Source organism: Dendrobium catenatum, unplaced genomic scaffold, assembly GCF_001605985.2.
Source record: "Dendrobium catenatum unplaced genomic scaffold, ASM160598v2 fragScaff_scaffold_621, whole genome shotgun sequence".
NCBI classification, from domain to species: domain Eukaryota; kingdom Viridiplantae; phylum Streptophyta; class Magnoliopsida; order Asparagales; family Orchidaceae; genus Dendrobium; species Dendrobium catenatum.
The window spans coordinates 19,751,033-19,777,143 of record NW_021319083.1 but is presented as its reverse complement, the minus strand read 5'-3'; the positions used below and the strand labels follow the sequence as shown (position 1 = coordinate 19,777,143).

The window sequence follows — 26,111 nt, the reverse complement described above, 5'->3', positions numbered from 1 at the left end:
GGTTGGGGCTTCTTAGGTCCCTAGTGGGGCTTAAGTCATAAGTTTCCTCGCGGTGTCTTGCATTGGTTTGGTCGTAGGCGTTAGTACCTGGTGTATAATACGTCCCTCATAGATTTAGGATCAAAGGCTGACTGTATTGGTATACCGTTACATGCCTTATCGATGGGTAAGCTCTCCACTCTTCAGACGCTATAAATCTCACCCATCCATGTCACATTGATGATGGCGCTTCCATCTTTCTCTCATGCATGTGGTATGAAGTGACTCCTAATTTCTCTTCGGACCGGCCGAGTGCTTATGTGACCCGTGTATGAGTGAATAGTCTAATTGAGTCTGTCTTCCTTTGAATTATGAGAGCCTAGATATTCCCTTATGTGCCAAGCCTTTGGAGAGAATAATATAGCATCTTTAATCGAGAATTTTCTTAGTATGAGGCCTAAGATATAATTAATCACAGGGGCTTGAGCCCATGAGAAACCGACACCCACATCAAATAAGCCCCATTCGAGCTGATGTATCGGATGGGAGAAATCTCGTGATTATAGGCTTATACATATTATTATCTATCGAGGTATGTAGGTGAGAGCCACTATCCTCCATAGCTAATCGTATGTATGATCCAATTTGCTTTTCCATTGTCCTGCTTGCGTAGAGTGTAAAAGCCTACGACCGTTTTGTCTTACGGGTTAATGCGATCGTACTCTTTACATTTCGACACCCGCAAGCAGAATCTTTTTGGAGACCCACAACTGTCGTCAGAGTTCACTTGAAAATCACATGCAACCACCATCTTCTCTATAAATTTAGGAGTATTACTCTTATTTTTATGTTGATGACAAACATTTATTAAAGAAGAACATTATTGAAATAAATTAAGAAGAAGCAGATTGAGAGGTATTGGACCCTATAGTTGAGGCAAGGGAAAGACAAATTTGCTATAACAACGACTCAAATAAAAATCCCTTTAGCAATAATAGTACAGACGATTTCTGAGTTGTTGCTAATTATTTCAGCTTTATTTAAGAATTAAATATGGATGAGTAGGAAACTGAGAAAGAAAAAAAATATTGTTGAATTTGATGTTATATGATATTTTATGTAATTCATATACTTTATGTTATTTTGCGCATGTAATATTTGAATTTCAATTCTATTTCACATAATTTATCAATTTATATATTGTGCAATTTTGTGTTTCATATGTATGTAATTTTGTTTCTTCATAATTCAACAGAAAGCTAATATGTCATCCTTCAACATTATTTAGATATTATATAAAAAAATCTCTTTTACCTTTTATTTTTACTTTACGTAATTTTTAGATTTTGAGGCTTACGTCTCACCTCAAAATGCCTTGAGGCTTATGCCTCGCCTCACGAACAAAAAATGCCCGCCATTTTAAACCTTTTTAACAGACACAATAAAAAAAATGATTCATGTAGCCGACCCCACATAGTGGGATAAAGGCTTGATGTTGTCCCCTTTCTCATCACAGCAAAAATAATTGTTATTGATAACTCTATTTGTTCTGTACGCTGCATGTTGCTTATGAACACGAAATCCGATTTTTCAAGCATAAACCTTATAAAAGTGCATGCCTCTTCTTCTGAGCCGACATTGACATGCCAAACCTGAATTGTTTCATTCATTCATGCGGGAAACTGCAAACCATTATAATAAATCTGAAAGACAAATCTATTGGAACAACAAGACATTGAGATGAAAAGTAAAGACGTTTGAAACTGCTACAAGTAGTCCCATAATAGAAATTTGAATCATAGTGATAAAATTACTAGAGAGAGCGCACACTATATATATATACACACACACACAACAATACATTAAAACTTATTGCATGATATCTAGAATCGTGGATGTCAAACTTTGAAAAAGTGCAAGCCATTATAATAAAACAGAAAATAAAATTTATTAATAGCAAAATTTAATGTGCTTAAAACCAAATATTCCGAAAACAGCGCAAGCATTTCTTATGAAGGGGCTATGTTGAAGTTGGGGGTTGCATGGTGTTAAATTGAAACCCAGTTTTGTTTTCAGGACAGAAGCAACATGGAAGAAAATTAACCAAGAGATCATTTTCTTGAAGAACAGATACAAAATGATAAGAAGGCGTTTGTGGTATCTCAGTTGATGCTTATATCTGAGGTGAATGTGAATTTGAACAGAGGAGTGGGAGAAGGAAGAAGAGAAATGACTGGGAAATAGATCTATAAGAGCTCATCTGCTGTTCACTTGCCCGCGTGTTGCTACGCAGGCTCAATTTTTTTTCCCCTGATTTGGCTTTTCCAACTAATCACTTCTTTGCATTTGGCTATTTGTTCATGGAAACAGATTAGGTGCTGGGCTTGATTTGCTGTTGGAGCACCCGATCTAAACTTTTTCCTTATAAAATGAGCAATAAGAGAAGTTTTTCAAGATATTACATGTACAAAAATGCATCAATATTGGAATGATGCGCTGGGCAGAGCTTTTCTACTTGTCATTCTTCTTAAATTTAGCTAATAATAGCACTATTGCTGTAATTCTATGTAGAATGCACACTATAAGCTTTTTATCATACAAAGAGTTGCTGTTGGATTTTTATATTTCATATAATTTCTTATTGAAGAATACTCTTCATTTATGAAATACCATGATATATGGGTTACTTTTTCTACCAGGACATGGCATATGGAAGGATGTTCTCATTACAAGAGCAAATAAATCACAAGGTTTTTCCTTTTTTTTTTCCTGGCATATGCAAACACTTCTAAACTATACCACCTACTGGAGATGCAGAAATTGCTTCTATAAATGTGTACACTCTCTTTTACTTTACCTTATGCTTCTACTTCAAATTCTGTATCTCATCCCTTAGCTAAAGTTATATTTTATAGTATTTCGGGCCAGCTTAAGTAATGACGTAAGAACTTCATGAAATTTGTTATGTTTATGACCTTAACTGCGAGGATAAAAGTTTTCTGTATTCCTTCAGCAGTTGGATCTCCATCCATCATATCTTTCACACAGATCTTAATGTATGATGAAAGGTGACACATCAGTCCAAAGTGAATTCCCTGTAGTATTTTCTCCACTGGTTGCATATTTCATTAGCGGTACTTCTTAGGGATGATGTAGTCTACTCTTTCTAATTTCTCTGGTCCTACTATTCTCAGATAAGTTGGGCGATGAAAGTCCTTAAATTGTTACCATTTACCTGCTAGCTTGCGAAATTCTGCAGGTTTTTCTCATTTATTTGCAATAAAGAAGACTCACCTTCAAGAAAATTGATTATTGTCCCTTTGATATTACGTATGGTATCCTTAGGCACAAATGCCATCCAACAGTGACTGCTAACATTGGGCCTGTTGGTGGCATATTTCGACTCATATATGATCCTGATTGATGGTTGTGGGTAGCTCTTTGATGAGAATAATGTCTAGCAATGATTAGAAATTTTTAGTTTGTTATTTAGAGAGATGTTTTGGAGTTTATGAGGGAATGATGAGGGGTTTAAAATGGTATAAATTAATCTAATTTGGGTTGATTGAAAGATTACTTTAGGTAGTGATTTTTATGTGGGATAAATAGCTGCAGATGATGGTGGAAGATCAAATTCCACTATTAGATCTTTCAAATCACGTGATGGGCATTTCTTAATTTATAAAATAATAATTAGTTTTATTTTTACATAATTCTCCTCATAACAACACGATATTATTATATATATGTATTTAATTATATAATAAAAAGCCTCTTCTAATATCTATTATCTTAAGCATCATTTAATTGACTTCATTTCACCCACCCATGCTTTCACATATCTCCTATTTTAACACGTCTTGCTATAAATCTACAACTCAGCACGTTTTTTGCATAATTCATTATCCTAATTACACGTTGCACTCATCATTTGTTTTCTCACCGTCTATGTTCCTCAAAATCATTGAGCTTGTTAAAACCGGAATTTGAGAGGGAAAAGCTTGAATTTTATTATGCAATCCACTCCCTATTTATAGATCTATACAAGGTGTATTGATAAGGAAACAAATAACTCTATAATAATGAGAATACAATTATTCCTAAATCAATAAATCAACTATGGAAGGAATTAATGTGATCCAGGTGGTCTTCCCACGGATTACTGTTCACAGCCGTGGATTTCTTTTTTGGATCGTGAGGTTGAGATTTAACACTCCCCCTCAAGCTGGAAAATATGGATCCGTCATTCCTAGCTTGTCAATCATTCGAAGAAAGGCAGAACTGTTCAATCCTTTAGTAAGGATATCTGCAAGTTGATCCTTTGATAATACATGGTCAACACTTACTAGACCACTGTCTAGTTTTTATTTAATAAAATGTCTGTCCACTTCTATGTGCTTGGTCCTGTCGTGCTGGACTGGATTGTGGGCTATGCTGATTGCTGATTTGTTGTCACAATGTAGCTTCATGGGCTCATCCAACTTAACCTTTAAATCTTCTAAAATTATTTTGATCCATAGTAGCTCACATATTCCCAAGGCCATAGCTCGATATTCTGTTTCTGCACTGGATCTTGCCACCACATTCTGTTTCTTGCTTCTCCATGTAACTAGGTTACCTCCAAGAAATGTGCAATACCCAGAGGTAGATCTTCAATCAACCGGTGATCCTGCGTAGTCAGCATCCGTGTATACTTCTAGGGTTATTCCACGATCTCTCTTAAAGAGAATCCCTTTTCCTTGTCTTCCTTTAAGGTAGTGCAATATCCTATCTACCGCTTGCATGTGAATCTGCTTTGGATTATGCATAAACTGACTAACCATGCTTATAGCAAATGTTATATCTTGTCTAGTGTGGGAGAGGTAGATCAATTTCCCTACATGTCTCTGGTAGGCTCCTTTATCTACATCTGGATCTTCTTTAGCTTCTCCCAGTTTAAGATTAGATTCTACTGGTGTTTGTGCTGATTTACAGGCTAGTTTACCTGTTTCTCTTAGAAGATCTTTGATGTATTTTTGTTGTGAAATGAAGATTCCTTTGCTGGAGTGAGCTACTTCAATTCTGAGGAAATATTTTAGTCTACCAAGTTCTTTGATGTCAAATTCCTTAGTAAGACTTTTCCTTAAACTGGCTTTCTCCTCTTCATTATTTCCAGTCAAAATAATATCATCAACATACACTAATAATATTATGACTCCCCCTGAGTCTGAATGTTTAAAGAATAGTGTATGATCCCCTTGACTCTGTCGATACCCATTCAAGAGCATGAATTTAGAGAATCTTTCAAACCAGGCCCTTGGTGATTGTTTGAGCCCATATAGAGCTTTTTTCAGTTTGCACTTTGCACACCTTGTTACCTTCAGGTTTTTCTTTAAACCCTGGTGGTATTTTCATAAATATCTCTTCTTCTAAGTCTCCATGCAGGAATGCATTTTTCACATCCAATTATTCCAGGTGCCAATTGTACTTGGCTGCTAGTGAGAGTAGGATTCAGACAGTATTCATCTTGGCTACAGGCGCAAATGTTTCTTGGTAGTCAATGTCATACGTTTGAGTAAACCCTTTTGCCACTAGTTTTGCCTTATATCTCTCTTGTGTGCCATCAGCTTTGTATTTTATTGAGAACACCCATTTGCAGCCGACCGATTTTTTTCCTATCGGTAGGTTGACGATCTCCCATGTTTTGTTCTTCTCCAGGGCCTGCATTTCATCCTTCATGGCATTTTTCCAATTTTTATCAGATAAGGCCTCAGAAACATCTTTAGGAATATGGATATCTTCTAATGTAATTAGGAAATTTTTGTGTGACGATGAGAAGTTGTTGAAGGATATAGAGTTATTTATAGGGTATAAGGGAGGTGGTGAACTTACCTTATTTCCAGGAGATGGTTCAGATTCTTGGATCTGCTTTGGAGCACAGCTTGAGCATGTACGTCTGGAGTAAACCTTTCCAAATCTAATGATAGCGTTGTCATTTGTTTCCCTTTCTTGGGTTTTAGGTGGATTGTTCTGAGGTGGTGGAGGAAGGTCAAGAGGTGTTAGTTCATTTTCCTCATCTTCCTCAAGTTCAGTCTCCCTCTGAAGATGGGTTTTTGAAAAATAAAAATTTCGTTCAGCAAAGGTAACATCAATAGAGACAAAGGTTTTTTTGTGGGTGGATGATAACACTTATACCCTTTTTGGGTAGCAGAGTAGCCAACAAAGATGCATTTGAGTGCTCTTGGATCTAATTTTCCTCGCTCCTGGCTGTGGATATGAACATAGGCAGTGCATCCAAAGATTTTGGGTGCAAGATTATGATGGGTTCGAAACTCTGGGTAAAAAGAGGACAAGGTCTCCATTGGAGTTTTGAGGCCTAAGGCTGTTGAAGGTAGTCGGTTTATGAGATACGCTGCAGTTAAAAGAGCTTCCCCTCAATAGGATTTGGGTGTATTGTAGTGAAATAGGAAAGCTCGGGTAGAGGCTAGAAGGTGACCATTTTTCCTTTCTGCAACCCCATTTTGTTGTGGGGTGTGAACACAGGAGGATTCATGGATGATCCCTTCACTTTGGAAGTAGGAGGAAAGGGTTTGGTTGAAATAATCTTTGGCATTATCGGAGCGGAAACTCCTTATTTTTACCCCAAATTAATTTTTGATCATGGAATGAAAGATGAGAACAATGGTGCTAACATCAGATTTATGTTTAAGGAGATAGATCCAAGAGACTCTAGTGCAATCATCAATGAATGACACAAACCAGCGTGCCCCAGAGATATTGAGGATTTTAGAGGGTCCCCATATATCACTATGAATAAGGTAGAAAGGAGTAGCACGTCTCTCACTTTTTTTTTGGGAATGAGGTTCTTTTATGCTTAGCTAACTCACAGTTTTCACAATGAAAAATTTTATTGTCTAATTTATGAAAAAGTTGTGGATACATATGTTTTAGGACATCGAAAGATGGGTGTCCTAGTCTATAATGATGAAGCCAAATAGTAGAGTTCCTATCGACTAGGGATAACAAAGAGCAACTCCTTTTTGATTGGTTTGGTTCTTCCAGGTACTACAATCCTGCTCTCTCCTTAGCAAGTCCAATCTTCTTCCCTGATCTCTGGTCTTGAAATAAGCAATAAGTAGGGTTAAACAATGCTTGACAATTATGGTCATTGGTAAGTTTTTGTATTGATATCAGGTTTGTGGATAATTGTGGTACGTGGAGCACATTTTTTAGGGTGAGGGATGGGGATAATATGATGTCTCCTTGGCCAGCTACCGTGGTAAGAGAACCATCAGCAATGATGATTTTTTTTTGTTTGGGCAAGGAGTATAGTTTATGAGGTGGGTTGGTGAGTGGGTCATATGATCTGTGGCTCCTGAATCAATGATCCATAATTTCTTTAAATGATTTATGGAAGCACTTAAACTAATAGAAATTGGAGTCTTACCTGAGAGTGCAAGTGAAGAAGAAGCATTTCATTTGTCAAGAGATACCAGGAGTCGTTTCAATTTATCAATATCTTCTTTGTTGAATTCTCCATGGCTGGACTGAGCTTCTAGCTTACTTGTAATGTTGTTGGCATGCGATGTGCTCGTTATTTCACCCTTTTGATTCCACTCCTTGCTGGGGGGTTTTTCCATGTATCTTCCAGCATGTTTCTTTTGAGTGTCTTGACTTTTTGCAATAGCTGCACCAAAGTGAGTCTTTATCTTTGAATTTTGAAGAATCTTTACCTTTCTCCTTCCATGATGATTCTTTGTTCATCACCATTGCTGAGCTTTCAAAGACCTTTGGTTCTAACATTACTCCTTGTCGACTTTCTTCCACGCGGATGAGAGAAATGGTTTCGTTGAGTGATGGTGCCTCCTCTTTGTCGAGGATCTGAACTCTAACTTGGTCAAATTCTACATTTAGTCCTGCAAGAAAGTCATAAACTCTATCTTTTTCAATAAAGTTCTTTAGGACCGCAGCATCTTCCGGACATCTGGTTTCTATGCACCTATAGTGATCAAGTTCTTGCCACAGATTTTGTAGAATGGTGGCATACTCCTTCACGGTCTTACTCCCCTGCTTCGTGCTTCCTACTTTGACTTTAACTTCAAAGATTTGAGCTGCATCACGAGCTTTGGAGAAGGTTTGTCTGGCAGCATCCCATATGTCTTTTACAGTCGAAAGGAACATAAATGTATCACTAATTTCTGGAGTCATGGAATTCCACAATCATGACATAATCATGGAGTCTGCTTCATCCCATGCCCCAAATTTGGGATCTCCTTTTTGTCCTCCTCAAAAGAGGTGATGTATTTTACCTTTCCCCTTCAAGTAGGTTTTCACAAATTGAGACCACTTCAGGTAGTTCTTCCCATTTAGATGATAGGAAGGTTGCATGCTTTGAAGGTCACCACGTCCTTGGTGCGCCATAGAATCCTCAAGTTGGTCAATGTTTGAAGAAGAGTTAATTTCTGACATTTTTTAATCAAATAATAGTAATGAAGACTATCTATTTGATTTTTAGACAACAATGAAGGCTCAAAAAAATTTTCTATTCGACAATAAAGGTCGATTTTTTTATTTATTTATTTTTTAAATAAAACACACCAGCCGAGCCTTTAAAACAAAGGCTCGGATCGGGACAGATGCACGGGTTCGGGCTCCTCCACCGAGCTGGATCCAGAAAAGGGAAAGGGGAAGACGCTCGGCGATCGGGACTTCGTGCAGTTTCTGTCGATCGAGCGGAAGAGCAGGATCTCGTTCAGCTTCGTTGCTCCTCTCGTTCAGGGACAAACTTCCGATCAGCTTCGGAAGTGTCTTCCTCACGGATGGTTTCAGACGGGTATGACCGTTCCTTCGTCTCCTTCGTTTCCTTCGTGGTTGTCCGTCTAGGCTCCTTCGACGACCGCTCTGACGGAGTCGAGGCGTCCGTCTGCGGTAGCAACTGGCGGAAATGGCACTTCTGCATCGGCCTCTTGCAACGTCAAAAGGTTGGATCGTTCGACAATGAAAGCCTCCCGATCGGCTTTGATACCATGTTAAAACCGGAATTTGAGAGGGAAAAGCTTAAATTTTATTATTCAATCCACTCTCTATTTATAGATCTATACAAGGTGTATTGATAAGGAAACAAATAACTCTATAATAATGAGAATACAATTATTCCTAAATCAATAAATCAACTATGGAAGGAATTAATGTGATCCAGGTAGTCTTCCCACGGATTACTGTTCACAGCCATGGATTTCTTTTTGGATCGTGAGGTTGAGATTTAACAGAGCTCGTGACAGACAACCGTTCCATTTGTTTTAGTCTTCAGCTTTCTAGCAAGCTTCGCTACCGACGTTCCTCATTCTCTAAGAAAAATGCCTAGCAGCTCCAAAAATCTCTTCCCCGGTCTCTCTCTCATTCATAGCCTAGCTTCACTCCCTGTTCGTACCCATAGCCACAACACCCTTCAAATAGCTGTCCAACTCCCACTCTAACTGACCCCAACGACCTACAGCAGTCCATGTCTCCCTCTCATTCAGTCCCAACTCCTGTCGTTCAAATCACCAAACTCTCACAGGAAATTGCCACTTAATTACTGCCTAAATAAAATTTTAAGATTTTCGAGAAGACTTCTTGCGGATGAAAATTTTTTGCTGAAATTTCTGAATTTCAGCCACCGATGGTCCCAAGAAAACGCTCTGATACCAATTTGATATGAAGGACTTGAGTTCGCAAGTAACCACAAGGGTAATACTTGAGTTCGCAAGCAAACATAGCAAGAATCGGCAAAAACAACGAGTAAACGGGCTGATTTCAAAGATAAATCAGCAAGATCAAAGCAGAATTTTTAGTAGATTGGAGAAGAAAACATGAAGAAATTTCTTTGATTCAAAAAACAAACAAGAAACACAAAGCAAGATATAATTTTCTTCAATTTGAGAGGAAGATAGAGTCTCCATATCTCTAGCAAACCTAGAGCCCAAGAACACAAACCCTAGATCTCAAAATTGCATTCAATCTCAAGATAAACCTAACCTTAACTTCCAAAGGAGGACTAATTAAAGCCAAAGGAAGTTTACAAAATCCCTAAACAGACCCTAATTCAAACTTTCCCTCCTAATCGCTGTTTAAAATAGCAAGTGGGCTCTATTGAAGCCTCCGCCCCCTCCCTGTTTTTGCCCCCTGCTAGGCCGCCTGCTGTAAACATGAACCAGTCCATGTTGGACCGGTTCAGCCAGCCCCTCCTAGGCTGGCCCTGTAACAGGTACTTCATTAACAATGAGAGAATGGTGGGCGATGGGTGCAAAATCAAACAAAGAAGAAAAAATGAGAAAAACAAAGCAGCTTCTAGGAGAGCTAGAGAAAGAGATAAGTGAGAGAGGGAACTCAAGGAAAAGGGGGAAAACTTTGTCCTCCTTTTGTAATTGCCTGATCTCTTTCTATAATGAAACAATTGTTTCCTTGTCTACAATCAGTAATCCATATTAACCCTGATATGTCGAAGACCATAAATCTCCTGCTTGGCATGTTGATCGGATCACTTTTTATGGCATCCCATGGTGGTTCATGTCACCCTTCCCCTTCTCCTAATTTCTAGCAAGTTAAGATACGATTCCAATTGGTGAATGCTATAACTCTTTTTAATTATAATAGTTATGAGCTCTTACATCCTTTACTTATGTGACATTCTATGCACGGCATACTTTCTGAAATTTGAACAAACAGCATCATCCTATTTTATGTAACCTGCAGAGAAGCAGCTGTAGTTTCGGTGTGGCACTTCTATTGCACCACATATTATCATGTCGACCCCCTCTTTGCTGAATAGAATAAAAATATTTGTCGTCCCAAGTTTTTCTATATTAGAATTTTCAATCCCTGGACATGAAATTAGTGCTCTGACTAATTTTTCAATGAATAGTTTTATGATATGGGAGCATAAACGATTCTTATTATGCTGCCAACCTAAAGTTCATTCACTTTGTTCTATTGTAGCTCCACCAAACATCATTATTGTAATATGTTATGATCGATCCTGCAGCCGGCCCAACAGCCAAGGGGCGGGCCAACTGTAGGAGGCGAGACAGTTGGGGGATCGACCCCCCTTGTGGGGCCCACAAAACCAATCATTCCTTATGCATAGAGGAGGATTAAGGAAGGAGTTAATAGGGGGAATTTGAATTCAAAGTGAGGAGGGAATTTAATTAAGGAAAGGGTGTTCTTTTAGGGCTGTTTTTGAGGAAAAGAGGGGGATTAAATTGGGATGTTATTTTGTATTAGGGTTATATTTTTGGAGTTATTTTTCTGCTGTAGTTTTCTGTTAGGGCTTCCTAGCAGCGTCTAGGTTGATTGGGAGAGACGATCTGCCTCTCTAAGTGTACATCGATTGTATCTTCTGTTTCTTGTTAAGTTATCAAAAATCAATCATTATTTACCCTACATATGCCATAATTTGCTGTTTTTCTGTGTAATTTATGTTCTTGGTTGCTGATTCCTGCTCTCGGACATATCATAATGCTATCTACTTTTCAATCTTGACTGTTAATCTTTTTTTTTCCCCCTTCGTTAAACAATTCAGTTTTGTACTATGGTCGTTCGTTTAGCTCAGTTTGCATGTCGATTTCATATAATGCATTTTTGGTTTGGCAATTTCATGTTTTGTTGAACAAATTTCAGTTTTAGTTCCTGGAGATGGAGATGTGATGTCTACATATCTTTCTATCTGCAGGTGGGTTTCATCAAAGAACTCCAGAATAAACATCTTCCAATAATATTGGTATATTGACCACCATGATCTCGAGTCTGCATTCTTCCATGAAAAAACATATTTCTTTTGTTCATTTAGAATTTTTTTCTTTTTCATCAATATCTTAGTGGCAATCAATTTGTAGTTGAACCTCGAGCAAGACAGAGGATCTATTTTTGAAGCAATAATTCCATGGGTGGCAATAATGTCAACTTTTAGTTTTTTTCTTTTTATTTTTTATTTTTTTTATCAACAGTTTTTCTGTCCACCAACTTCTATTCCAACATTAATATATGTAAAATATTCATATTTGTTATCATCATCATCATCATTAGCCCTATCCCAACTATTTTGTGTTTACTTTAGGATCCACTTTCATCTTTGCTTAATGTGTGTTTGGGTTATTTGTCATAATTCCTTCAGTTGATTTGTATTCTTTGTTTTGTTTTGAAGATTGGACATTCTATTGGTTCGTATGTATGCATTGAAGTTCTCAAGAGATTCCCGGAACAGGTGATGTTCTCTCCTTGAGGCTTGTTAGATTTCCTTTTTCAGGAGCCAAAACCTTACTTTTTTTTTTTTTGTCTCTTGTTTGAAAAATAATTAGTTTTCTTCTTTTTTTTAGGAGATATTTTCCATTTTTCTGTACCCATTTTTGGCTTTAAACACAAGTTCGTCAACACAGTACATGATTGGGGTGCTTGCAAGGTATTTGATATGTCATCATGATTACATTTGTTTCATTCTCCAAATGTAGAATTATTTAGTGTAATTTTGTTTCCACTATCAGCTTTCTTAGAAATTTGTATTAACTAAATCGATATCTTGCAATTATTCCAAACAATTGAGATATATCATGTAGTAGAGGTGTGAGTGATGGATGTTTTCTTTTGAAAAAAAATAGAATAAAAAAGGCATTGTAGGCACGTCGAGCTTTCATTAAGTTTTTTTGTTGGTATACTCTAGGATAATATCTGAATTTTCACCATGAGCTAATATAATCTGGTTTTCTCTTTCCGATGATATGCATATGATTTCATGAAATAAACATATGAGGAGGTAATAATAAATCTTCTTTCCATGCAAGGATGGAACTGTGTAATGCTGAGGGGGCCTAAAAAAATTAGAACATTTAGTATAGTAAGGGTTATTTGAAATTTGCGCTCTCCCACTCCCCGAATTTTATTTTTTGCTCCCAACCGACCTTTTTCTCACGTAATTTGCCCCTCCAAAAATCAAAAAGCCTCTTAGCCTCCCGCTATTTTTCATCCGATTATGTTGAACTTTTCTAACACATAACAAACAAGTCTGCGAAAAACGATTATGTGCAAAATAAAATATTTTTGCACCCTTATATATATTTTTATTTTTTCTAAGTTTTTCACTTGTCCCCCTTGAGAAATAAGGCTAGTTCTGCCCCTGTTTCCATGTATTTTTTGGTATTATACTCAATAGTCCTTAGTAACTCCAGGCATATGCAAAATAAATAAATAAATAAAATGGCATATGTTTTGATACTAGACATTTAGGAGATGACAGATGCTGAGTACCTTAGCTGTTTCAGCTAACCTTTTGGTGTATGCCAATCTGTCTGAGATAAGCTGTTTTGTTTTTCTTTCTCCTTGGAGGTATAAATATGTGAAACTGTTACAATTCACTTATTTTGATCCATCATACTACCATTCGTGTGTAGTTAGGAGGGCAAGGATTTACTAGGGCATCATTGTTTGTGGCACAACAAAATTTAATCCAATTTTATTCAAAAGTAGACAAATATTGGTTAGGATTAGGGGTGTCAATTTCGGGTCACGGGTCGGGTTCGGGTCAAAACCGAAATTGACCCAACACTGTTCGGGTTCGGGTCGGGTCGACCCGTTTTTGCAAACGGATCGATTTTCTGGACCCGAACCCGACCCGCTTCGGGGGGTTCGGTGTCGGTGTTCGGGTCGGGTTCGGGTCAACCTGAACCCACTTGTTTCAGCCGCGGAAGCGAACAGCCAGCGAAGCCAGCAACGGGTTTCAGCCGCGGCAGCACCCCGTTAGGGCACGAGTGGAGACGGCGAGGTTTCAGCCGCAGCAGCGGGTTTCGGTCGCGCGCGGGAAGCCGGCAGCTATCTCGCACGATGCGAGGACAGCGGCCAACGGCTGTGCGGACGGCGGATCCGGTTCCGGAATGCCCTATGGGCTTGACCGCTTGAGCCGCTCGAGTCTTGACGCTGACAGATCGCAGACGACGCGGACGCGACGTCGACTCGACAAACTGCAGATGATGCGACAGACCGCAGACGCGATGGAATGGACGAATGATGCGAACCCGGGTCAAACCGGGTTGATTCCGGGTTTCCGGGTCAACCCGACCCGGTTTTACAAACGGGTTGAAATCTCCAACCCGAACCCGACACGATTCGGGTTCGGGTTGACCCGAACCCAAATTTTTCGTGTCGGGTTCGAGTCGGGTTTTCGGGTCATGTCCAATATTGACACCCCTAGTTAGGATGTCACCTGTAAGTTATTCACCAAAATTTTACCTAATTATGATGGAAATTGAGCAAGGATTTATTAGTTCTAAAACTAAGATTTGGTCTGCTAAATGGAATTGGTGACTTTAAATAGCTGTACAAGATGGACACAATTATAAAGAAAAAACAAAAAAAAGAATAAATAATGCTTGGTTGCAGGATACTAAATGAAAAAGGGAAAATCCAAGGGCATCGAGGAAGGTAAAATTTAATTGTATGTTGAAAAGCATTAAAAATAGAAATGAATCATTGTGGATACAGAGTTGAACAATGGAATTATTAAATAGAATTGTATAAATGATATTATGATTTCTATTAGCTTAGTCATCGATGAGGAGATTATAGATATGATTAGTGCTTGTGATGTTTATGTTGGATTAGAATATTGGTAGATCAATTTTGGAAAGAGATGAATGAACTATTACAACATATATTTGAGGGAGGATAAATATTTGGGGTGACTTACATGGACATTTTAGTTCTTGTTGGAGGGGCCATGAGAGAAAAGTAGTAGTTAATTTTATAGTTGAGCATATATCTACGTGCTGCTTGCCAAAAATAATGACCGTTACCATCACTATGTCTTGGGAGTCATATGATGAGCTGTCAGTGTGGGGTGTAAAAAGATAGGATATGTTGACAGCCAAAGAAGTCATAAGAAGGCCATTTCTAGTTAAGATGGTCAAATATTGCGTCGAACACATTACAGCTGCTTGAGTAGCAGAAAATTCATTGCCAGCTTGAGCCGTCTTTTTTTATGTATAAGTGGGAAATGGGGTTATCACTTGTTACCACAGCATTATTTTTCTTGATTTTATTGTTTAGAAATCTATTAGTATAGTCACAGACAGCAGACCAAAGGTCCTCTTTGGTCAAATGGGTTAAGCATATCATAGTTTACCATAATATGTTTAGTTTATTACTAAGTAGCCTCAGATTTGTCTTATAAAGTGCCATTTCATGGAGATGAATCGAATATTTGAGCAGTTAGTGATGTGATACAAACCAGTTCAGGAGTTACTTTATGGAAATTAAAGAGAGCAGATTTAACAAAATAATCCCAAAATAAATTTATTACTTATAACAATGATTGACCCTTAGAATTCTTAGTTTTTTAACTTGCTTAGGCAAAGAAGAGCGAAGTCGGTTAACCAAACAATTTAAAACGCAAATAGCAATTGCAAAACTACGACGATAAACAAGAATCTGCGATTTAATAAAGAGAACTTTCACCTTTGGAGCCCATACGCTCAACTAGTCTATGAAAGTTCGTTATGAATGTTAAGCCCTATAGAACTGGCCCAAGCTAACCAAGAGAGAGGTGAATTGGAAAACTTTAAAACCCATGATAAAACTCCAACTACAATCACCACAAACAAAGTGCGGAAGAAAAATAAATGCAGAAGCGATAATAAGAAAAGAACACACCGGATTTATAGTGGTTCGGTCAAACCTTGACCTACATCCACTCCTTGGAGGCACCCTCCAAGTATTGCACTAAAATCGTGACTCTCCTTTAGCCCCCACAGCTAGGTGGAGAAGCCCTTACAAAATCACTTAAAGAACGGTGATTGGAGGATGTCAACGTGATCTTGGTCGTCATGCACAAATCCAAAGTTCCATTCGGGCTCCGCCATGCATCCTCGCCAAGGGTTGAATGAGTACTCAGGATGGGAGAGGGAGGAGTCACGGTTTTGGAGGAGAGAGAGGGGGTGGGTGAGGTTATGAGGGGAAAAACTAAAATCTGAATTTTAGTTCAGATTTCCAAAAGTGAGGAGGGATTAATTTCATCTTTCAAAATTTGAAATTGAAATTAACTTATGAGGAAAGGGATTAAGGAAGTAATAAAAGATAATTAAAAGGGAAGAGAGAGAGGGGAGTGGCCGGCCATGTGGAGTGGGGAGAGGTTTGAGATTTAAGAGGGTGGGGACCACTAGAAATTAATCAAAATCTGATTTTAATTTCAAATTTTGATTGTTTCAAGTAACTCCCTAATTGAAATATAATTAAGAGGGAATTTGAATTTCAAAGATTGTAACTCCCCGTAATTAATATCCTAATTTAATTTGACTTAATTAGGAAATTCATTAGGTGCTGAGAATTCAAAATTCGAATGGGTGGGCTAGAAGGAACGCGCGGCCAGGCTTCACGGGTGGCCGGCGGCAAGGACTCCACGGTGGACGGCGGCCACTGGGTGGTTTTTTGGCTAGCGGGTGGCTAGTTTGCTGACCGGTGGGAGGTGGGGCTGCTGCTGGCCGACGGGTTGCTATGGGAAAGGGGCGGCGGCAAGGATCCAAGGAGGGAAGAAAAGTGCAATTCTTCTAGTGATTAATATGCCACGGCTTCACCTTGATTTCCCGCACCAATTGATCACAAAGATAATGGAGAAGAAGGTCTAGAACTCACAAAGAGATCTAGCTCTTCTCAAAACTCACTAAGAGATTTGAGAAAGAGATGCACTCACAAAGAGAACACAAAGTATATTTTCATTTCATTCCAAAAATTGAAATTACAATGCATGAGGCCTCATATAAATAGGTCAAAATGAAATAACAAGAAATGACACAAATGCCCTTCCGGGTTACATAAGCGACTCAATGCCCATAAGGGCAAAAGTGGAAAAACATAAAAATAAGATAAACTTCTACATAAAATGAAAAAATACAACTCATGATTGTTGACCTTCATGTTATACACAAAAGATCAAAAGAGAGGAGAAAACAAATAAAGTCCTCACAAAATGAGGGCGAAATCTCTGGGTAGTGTCTTATCTACAAACCCATCTGCCTTCCAAAATTTACCTTGGAACTTAGTTCGTTAAAACTCCCTCGCCGAATAAGAAGAGCGAGCGGAGGCCGGGGCTGAATTTTCGGAGCCCACAATGATCGAGGCCGTCGATCTCCGGCGTCTCATAATGGTACACGTGTCAAAAAATGTTGATGATGTCCTCATCAGTTAGTACTTTAAGAATGAAAGTTGCACCTAAAACAAAGATCAGCCAAATGGTTACTGTTATTGGCATTAGCTTATGTTGAATTATTGATTGAAAAGTCTAGCTGAACATTGCCAGCTTCTTGTTTGCTCTTATTCATCCTAATCTATTTCTGTTTGCTCCCTCTTCTAATTACTCGCTTGATTTCAGGTCTTCCCTTTTGAGTGCAACCTTCAGCTTTCTTGTGGCCTTGTTGGGGTCCTTTCCCACGAGAATTTCGGGAGCTCTTGTAAGTAGACTTCTTGGTCCATCATGTTCTACAACAGCAGTTGATGCTGCTTGCACTTGCCTCATGAAGGTTAGATTTCTTTTCTTGAATCTTTGGATATAAATTCTGTTGCTTTGTGAACCGCAAGCTTTAGTGATTGAACTCTGTTGTAGTACCACGTAATGTTTTCGGTCTTTTTATAAGAAATTGTAAAATCATCACTAACTGGATAAAAATTATTCAACAGAAGAAATCATTTTCATCATTAGCCTTATCTCAAATCTGTGCTGATAGCTTTGTGAATTCATGTTCTTAATTCGGTTTCTCTTTATTTCTATTTGAAGTGTTAAATATATTTTACTTTTTTTTTAGAATTTTAATTAATTTTACTTTTGGTCTATCCCTTTTGCTTAAGCATTACAAAATAATTTATTTTTCAATTTTATTATTTATCTTATACGCTTTGTTGGGCATGACCTTTATCTTCATTATATGCTTTCCGTATATTCATTGTCTATAATAATTTCTTATCAATAATTCCTAATTTTTTCACAAATTCATTTATCATTCTCATTTCTCCTGCACTTCAACTTGGTTGTCAATATTTTTTTGTCACTCAAAACTTAAATCCATATTACATAATTGTTGGTGGTTCTAGAGACCAACTTGGCAATCTGTGGGATCATGAAGCTAATGGTCCATCTTTGCTTGCAAGGTGATAATCTGTGAGTCTTTTAGCGAAAATCTCTCTTAAATTTCAAGAAAAATACATGCGTGCAAGGTGTGGAATATCTACCTTATTTTCAAAGATATAAATATAGAAACATAATTAATAACTTTTTTTCATATGACTTTTTTTTCATGTCATTACTAGGTAATTAATAGTTTTTCATAGGTATTAATTACCAAGAGTAATTTAAAATCATGTTGTATAAATAAAGGTACTACTTCCTTAATGAATTAAAAAAAAAAAAAACTAATCATTTCTCCAATCATCATGGTATCAAAGATGTAGGAACAAAAGAATCATGTGTATTACCTCTTTTTGCCTATAACATCCAGTCCCAAGGCTTGTCTGCCACTTCCTCTCTGACTCCTTGTTTTTGCTTTTCTACATGACTACTATTTACCGCCTGCACCCTCTTCTTCGAAAAATTATTCCGTCAGGTTACCTGACGTAGAGCTACATCAGGTAGCCTATAATATATCGCCACGTGCACTTACTCTTTACCGCGCGTCCCGACGACCCTACTCGGACCGAATCCGGGATTACTATGTTCGCGTATTGCTCAGTATTTGCTCGGTATTGCTTGGCAATAACGAGAAATACCGCTATGTGAAGACCAATACCGAGCAATACCGAGTAATACCTAAAAGAACTCGGTATTGCTCGGTATTGGTCTTCACATAATAGTATTTTTCATTTTTGTCGAGCAAAATCGACCAATACCTAGCAATACCGAGCTACGCAAACTCCCGGGTCCATTCCTGGTCTGATCGTCGGCCACGCGGTAAAGAGTAAGTGCACGTGACGACATATTATAGGCTACCTGATGTAGCTCTATGTCAGGTAACCTGACGGAATAATTTTTTCTCTTCTTCTTCTTATCTCCTCACTTGCACCCGGTGTCATCTCGAAAGGAGAAGACCTCAACCTGTGAATTCTATAAAGAAAAAGAGTGGAAGATCTTCTTTTCTATTAAAGGAAACATATTCTATATCTGGAGCCATTGACTAATCAAATGTTTTTTATCAAACCCTAGTGAGTAGCAAAACCTTAATTGTTCGTTCAAATTGAATGAATGAAATTATCTTATCTAGTCCCAAATTGTGAGAACCTTCCTTACATGAGAGGGAAAGTTAGACCATCTTATTACCCAGACCAAACAAAGATGATCTTGGTTTTACCACATGGGATGTAGAAGATTCATTGATTATGTCCTGATTGTGGAATTCAATGATTCTAGAAGTCATTGGAATCTATATGACCTTAACTATAGCCAAGAATATTGGGGATGCGGTGAACAAAACATATTGTAAGGGCCGTGATGCCACCTTAGCCTATAAATAAGACAAATTCATACCACCAAGCAAGGTACTCTTTCTGTTATTAAATATTATAACAAAATGAAAAATCAATGCCTCAAACTCAATAACTAGTAGTGTATTAAAATGAGATGCAATTAACATGTTGCAATGCTACAAACTTTTATAGGAGAAATAATTTATGAATTTTTATCTAGAGTAAATAATGAATATGGTCAAATGCACATTCAAATACTTGGAAAAATACTCCTTTTCCAGCCTAAATGAAATCTTATCTACTACTAGAATTGAAGAAAGGAGACATTGTGTTATATTAGAAACACGACCAATTGGTGTTAATATTGCTTTAATTCTTATCCTACAAAAAATGCATGCATAATTAAGCTACACAAGCCTAAATCGGGTCACCAAGGTCCAATAACCAAAATGTATGTTTCGCAATTATTGTAAAATTATAGAATATGCAAAAGACGTGTTGGAAACTTCAAAGGATGCCTCCATACAACAAAACCGAAGTCTCCATATAAAAAACAGTCCATACATCATTTAGCAAACAATGCTTCCATGGAAGAAAAAACTACCTTAGACATAGGACTAAGCAAGAAGAAATATAGAAACTCCATACCATTTTTATATCATTTGATAAACCAAAGAGTATGTGCTATGTGGCCCAATTAAGTGACTAGCTATTGAGAGTAGTTTAAATAAAATTTGGATAATAAACTCTCGAGCAACATATCACATGACTAGCTATTCAACTAAATTTCTTCCTATAAATCATATCCAGGTAAACATAAAATTAAAGTAACTAATAGAACCCTTGCCATTATTATTGGAAAGGGATCTATAAACTCACATATCCCCATCTACTATTATATGTGTTTTAAGTACCTAAATCATTTATAAACCTATTTTCTAGACCTGTCAATATTGGACCCGACCCGAAAACCCGACCCGAAAATTTCGGGTTTGGGTTTACCCGAACCCGAAGCGGGTTGAGTTCGGGTCCTGAAAACCAACCCGTTTGAAAAATCGGGTCGAGTTCGAGTTGACCTGGGAACCCGGGAATAACCCGAAATGACCAGGAATGCACACAAACCCGTCTGCCCGGAATGACACTGACCGCTTCCCGGCTGCCCCGCCTGCCCGGCGCCTGCTTGCCTACCCGGATGCGTCACGTTGCATTGCGTCCCGAGGCCAGGTCGCATCGCGTTCCGAACTCTAAAGCCATGTCGCGTTGCGTCCAGCGTCAGTCACCGCCTCGCTGGCGTCCGCGGCAGTTCCACGCCGCGTCCTGCGTCCGACGTCCGCGGCAATTCCGTGCCGCACCGCGTCCTGCATCCGGCATCCGTGGGTCGGGTCGGGTCGGGTTGACCCAAACCCGAAGCGGGGCGGGTTTGGGGCGAAGCGGGTCGGGTTTGGGTCCATAAAATTGACCCGTTTGCAAAAACGGGTCGGGTCGACCCGAATCCGAATAGTTTCGGGTTCGACCCGAACCTGACCCGTAACCCGAAATTGACACCTACTATTTTCTATTAAAAAATTAATATCTAACCTAAATTGTATTTTTGGTATGTTATCCTACTCCTTGTCCATTTTAGGATCGAACTATGAGAAAGATGATTGGGCATTCTAAAGAATGAGAAGGATTCCATTGTCTAGATACAAGTACTAATAATTACATATACCAATCTCATTTATCTCAAAATTCCGTTGCATGGAGGGGACAAATTTGATCATCCCATTTTCAAAAAATTCTTCTCGCGAGATGTTATTTTTACTAAACATTAAGAATTTTATGATTATAATTTTTTAGAGGAAGTTTTGAAAGAAATACATTTTTTATTTTCCCAAACTTGATCTCTAGACCACCCAACCAACCTAGAAAGTCTCCAATAACCTCGAAACTTCCTTGCATATCGATGTAGCCTCCTCATAAATACCCTATCTAATGAACTTGAATCATTACTGTATGTATACTCAATAAGGAAAGATGAATCCAACATTGAACCAAAGCATGCTCAACCATTTAATTAAATCCGTGCAAGATCATTCACCAGGAGTGAAGATGTGATCTCTATTCTCTACCTCTAAAATTCAAAGCTATCATGATAATAGCCTTCATATTGAATTAGGAATAGGAACATGAACATGCAGCCAATATCCAATATCCAACTTTATTTCACTTTGTAATATTTTTCCCTCCCACAAACCTTTTCTCTCTAAGATTAATAATATTATGATTCTAAGAACTATCTAAGAAGAATTTGAGAATAAAGAATAAAAAGTAGCCATGATTGAAAAAGATACATTCCTAAAAGAAAATCAAAACTCAGAAGATGGTAGAATTGCCAAATGGAAAGAAATTAATTGGATGTAAATGGAAAGACACTGTCAAATACATTACAAATAGGACATTTAAAACTTATAAAATATGGAAAGTGCTAAAGGATACATTCAAACCTAAGGAATTGATTATGGAGAAAATTTTGTACTAGCCACAAAGCTAAACAACATTTGGATACTTTTATCCCCAACATCCAACCTCACTGGTTCTTACAACATTTATATATATAAAAAAATGCATTCTTATGTGGCAAACTAGAAGAAGCCTACGAAACCTCTATCATATTCTAATCAAGATTCTAATACTTACCATATACAAGTAAAATCTTATATATCATACTTTATTAAAAAAGAAGTTGAATGATGCAAACTTATAATTCTTAAAGTGTTTTTGAATGATGTGTTTGTAATATGAGATGATTTCTAATAAATAAGTGTGAAAAAAGCCTCCTATAGTCAACCCAAGATTTTGCCTCCCATACTTGCACTTTGTTGCACTTCTCTTGGCTTTCACGCCTTGCAGCCCACCTCTGACCATCATCTTTCCTTCATATTCCTACTCTACCTCGGCAAGTTCTCCTTCTTTATTCTTATTATCAACTCATTGATCCATGTTATCATTGTTGCCAACTCACTAATTCATGGGCAACCCTATTATAATTAATTATGTATTTATTTGTTCAATTATTAATCTTGTATATTTCCTATAAGAAGATATAGGTTTGTATAAATTCATTACAAATATTGGAATGAAGCACATAATAAATTCTCTTCAATTCTTATCATGATATTAGAGCCTTAGGCTCTTCATCACTATGTTGCCTAAAAGTTGCAAGCCTTCATTGTCGTAGTTCTATTTCTTCCTTCCTCCAAATTTTTTCATTTATGCTTTTCATCATTGCAATCTTATTTCTACCCTTCATTCTTTTTGTAATAAATTTAAACAACATTTTTTCTTCCCATGAATCACAACTATACCTATGTTCCACTGATCTAAGATATATGTTATGAAACTCTACGGTTCCTATCATTTAGCAAATGAAATATAGAATACGATGAATCTAAATGTATTATAAATCTGATGCGGCCTAAATCTATGCAGCCAAAATCAAGATATTATCTACAAATTAAGGATGATGATTCATCACAAAACACAATGGATTGAATCAAATAAAGATAGTTAATAGATATTTGTTATGGTGTACATATTGTAAAAAGGCAAGACATACAAAGAAAAGATGTTGAAAGCTTCTAAACAAACCACAAAGCAAAAACTAGATGATGCAAAAGAATAAAGACACACACATATATATATATAAGTATGTGGAGAGAGTTATACATTAAAGAAAGAATTGCATTGCATATTGATTTCCACATAGAATAAAAGAAAAGTTGAAAAATTTTGTTTGGTTTTATCTAAAGGCTCCTACATAAGCATTTTTTTCTCATACTATGTTCTATGTATTACCTCGTTTACTCTTACTTCTAAGCTCAGAGCTGCCAAATAAAGTTTATGGATATTGATTCAAGAGCCACCAATCCATATTTTTATTTAGTTATTTACAATATTTTTAAGAAAAATAGTTTATTCTTGATTGATTCAGTATATAGATCCATTGGGTCGTGACATCACAAATATTTTTGGATTTCTCTTTCTTTAAAGAAAAAATTATTTGCATTCTATGTTTCACAAAACTATATTGTTGTTCATTTTGGACATTTTTTATTAGTACCCTTCATAAATTTGTGGCAAGATCATAATTCATGGACAAGTTAAACAATTTCATCCTCTAAATATTTGAAAACAATGCTTTCTTACAATATTTTAAGGTTCACTAATCATGCAAATGAGAATACAAGATCCATTCTAGAATTATTTTATGTTTACAAAAGATCAAATGTACAAACCTCAAATTGTCTTCATTGTATAATAGTTAGGAGCACTTGCATTTAAACTGGTGAAAATAAAATGTTCTCTGATTTTTAATCTTTATTTAAACCTGCAGTACCACACAATGCGCAATGTCTTATTCATGGCAAAGACAGAGTTTGAGAAGGTACAAATCCTTGTGCTAATTCACTCAATTACTAGAAAAGAGTAGTTATATTGTTCAATCGTGCTTCTTTTTTTTCTGAAAGAGAATATTGTTCGCTTGTTCCTATCACCTTCAGCTGAGGTTAATGATAACCTTTTTATCTTGATAACTACCTCGATTAGTAAATGCCAAATATAAAAGATTTAAGGATGTATTATCAAATATTAAGTTTGAAGTGAATGCTAACGGTAAAGATACCAAGATCTCCATATATGCTTACCAATGAATCATTCCATGAGGATAAAGAGATTTCCCCAACTTTTTCATTAAAAAAAAAATTGTATTGATAAAACGACACAAAAAGACTATTAACTAATATTAAGAAGGAAGACGACTTCATTTCCCACTAACATAATAACATATATGGATAAACCAGCTATATAAGCTGAAATTTGAGTATTTTTTAGAAAATGGAGTTATGAATAAAACAATAAGGCTAGTTGATGGGGGTTCATCACAGTTGAATGAATCTCGATCATTAAATTCTTATCCAAATTGAACTTTTGCCCGTTGTCCATTTGGTTTTTGCATAATTTTTTTTTTTTAGTTATTTTTTGTAAGCATTGATGATTATATTCTATATAAAGGGTACCAAAGAATGGTTAGCTGGTCATTTGATCTTTGAGAGGAATAAATATTCTATATAAATGCTTTATTTTTTTGGCTTTCATTTTGGTGGTAAACCGGTGGTTGTTCTTCACAACACTCTGTATGTCAAATTCCTTTCTTCAAAAATCTTTTTGATAGGGTTCAATGATACTCTTAGAGTTATAGTATATGAGCATTTTTGTCGCAGTTCTTTTGCAATATAATATTTACTAATTTAACCAAACACTTTGTGTATTACTATATTGATTGTGTTATGGATTTATCCTTATTGTACTTGTCTAGCTTTCAGAGGAGCCAGATTGGAGCTTCATGAAAGAAAAAAAGAAACAAATTGCTTTTTTGTTCGGCGTTGATGATCACTGGGGTCCATTGTCATTGTTTGAAGAGGTGAGTACTGCCCTTATTTCCTTCCTTTTATACAAATATCCATTTAATTGCTAAACTAGTATGGTTTTAATGTACCTTTTAAGCTTCAAAATGTTTAATTAGGGAGACCAATCTGTATATTATAAACATTAATGTGGGATTACTTATTTACTGGCCAAATAACCATGTAATATTAGAGAAATTTGACTTTATATGCTTCACAATAGTATAAATTGGAGAATATATATGCTATTTATTTTCTTGAAGAAATATTCCACATATTTTGATTCAAACGAAACTACCCCTAATAAGGGACAACTTCTTGTATGTTGAAGTCTGCCGTGAGCAAAGGTAGTTTGAATTCGAAACTTTGTTTGAATCTGACTCGAATCTAATTTGAATCCTGGTTCGAACCAAGGTTCGTTCACTGCAAGTGCGAGAAAGAGAAGAAAAGTTTAGGGTTTATGCTCATTGAAATGGCTTCGACAGCACATACGGTATATGAAGAGAAGTCACAGGCGGAGCTCATTGGGGAAAATATGATGAAGGCATGTGAAGGAGAAGAGAAGTTCACAATGGGAGCTTGCTGAGAGCATATTGATGAGAGCAATGGTGCGTGAAGGAGAAAAGGATTTTAGGACTACAGCTCGTTCAAGGCATCAACAGGAGCAAGGGTTTGTAAAGGATAAATGGATTTTATTGTAGGATTTCTTCAAGGGCGTCAACATGAGTAGTGGCATGCAAATGAGAAGAGGATTTTGTGATGAGAGCTCATGAAGGGATTGACGGAAACTACAACATGTGAAGGAGAAGAGGATTTTACGATGGGAGTGGCATTGTGTGGGGGAGGATAGAATTTTGCTATGGGAGCTCGCAAACATATCTATGGGATCAGTATTGTGTGAAGGAGAAAGAGACATTCGAACTAATTTTGGTCGCAACAAACTTCAATTATCTGTCCTCAGAAGATGAGAAATTTTGGTCTTAAACAAACTTACAAACACCTTTCTAAAAAAAAATAATAAACAATGGACATGTTTCTCTAATTTATGAATCATATAAAGTCAATTTTTTATTACATCGTTGCGTGAATACAACAAATATAATTGTAGCACAATATAAGCAATTCTAAGTACAGCAACCAAATTATGTTAACATCATTTCATATATTCCTTATGCTGAAAACCTTTACAATTGAATAATATGACTAAACTTTATGTAAAGGAACATACAAAATTTCCCC

The 26,111-nt window shown here is 36.9% G+C and overlaps 1 protein-coding gene across 1 annotated transcript in view; it reads left to right on the top strand.

Moving 5' to 3' along the window:
• LOC110108698 (lipid droplet-associated hydrolase) overlaps positions 1-26,111 on the top strand; it is a 34,870-nt gene that overhangs the window by 8,277 nt on the left and 482 nt on the right. The window contains exons 5-11 of the mRNA XM_028695008.1: positions 2,679-2,729; positions 11,669-11,716; positions 12,140-12,199; positions 12,312-12,394; positions 17,348-17,495; positions 23,804-23,854; positions 24,785-24,889. Coding sequence (XP_028550841.1) covers positions 2,679-2,729; positions 11,669-11,716; positions 12,140-12,199; positions 12,312-12,394; positions 17,348-17,495; positions 23,804-23,854; positions 24,785-24,889 — 546 coding nt within the window. The remainder of the gene's footprint in view (positions 1-2,678; positions 2,730-11,668; positions 11,717-12,139; positions 12,200-12,311; positions 12,395-17,347; positions 17,496-23,803; positions 23,855-24,784; positions 24,890-26,111) is intronic.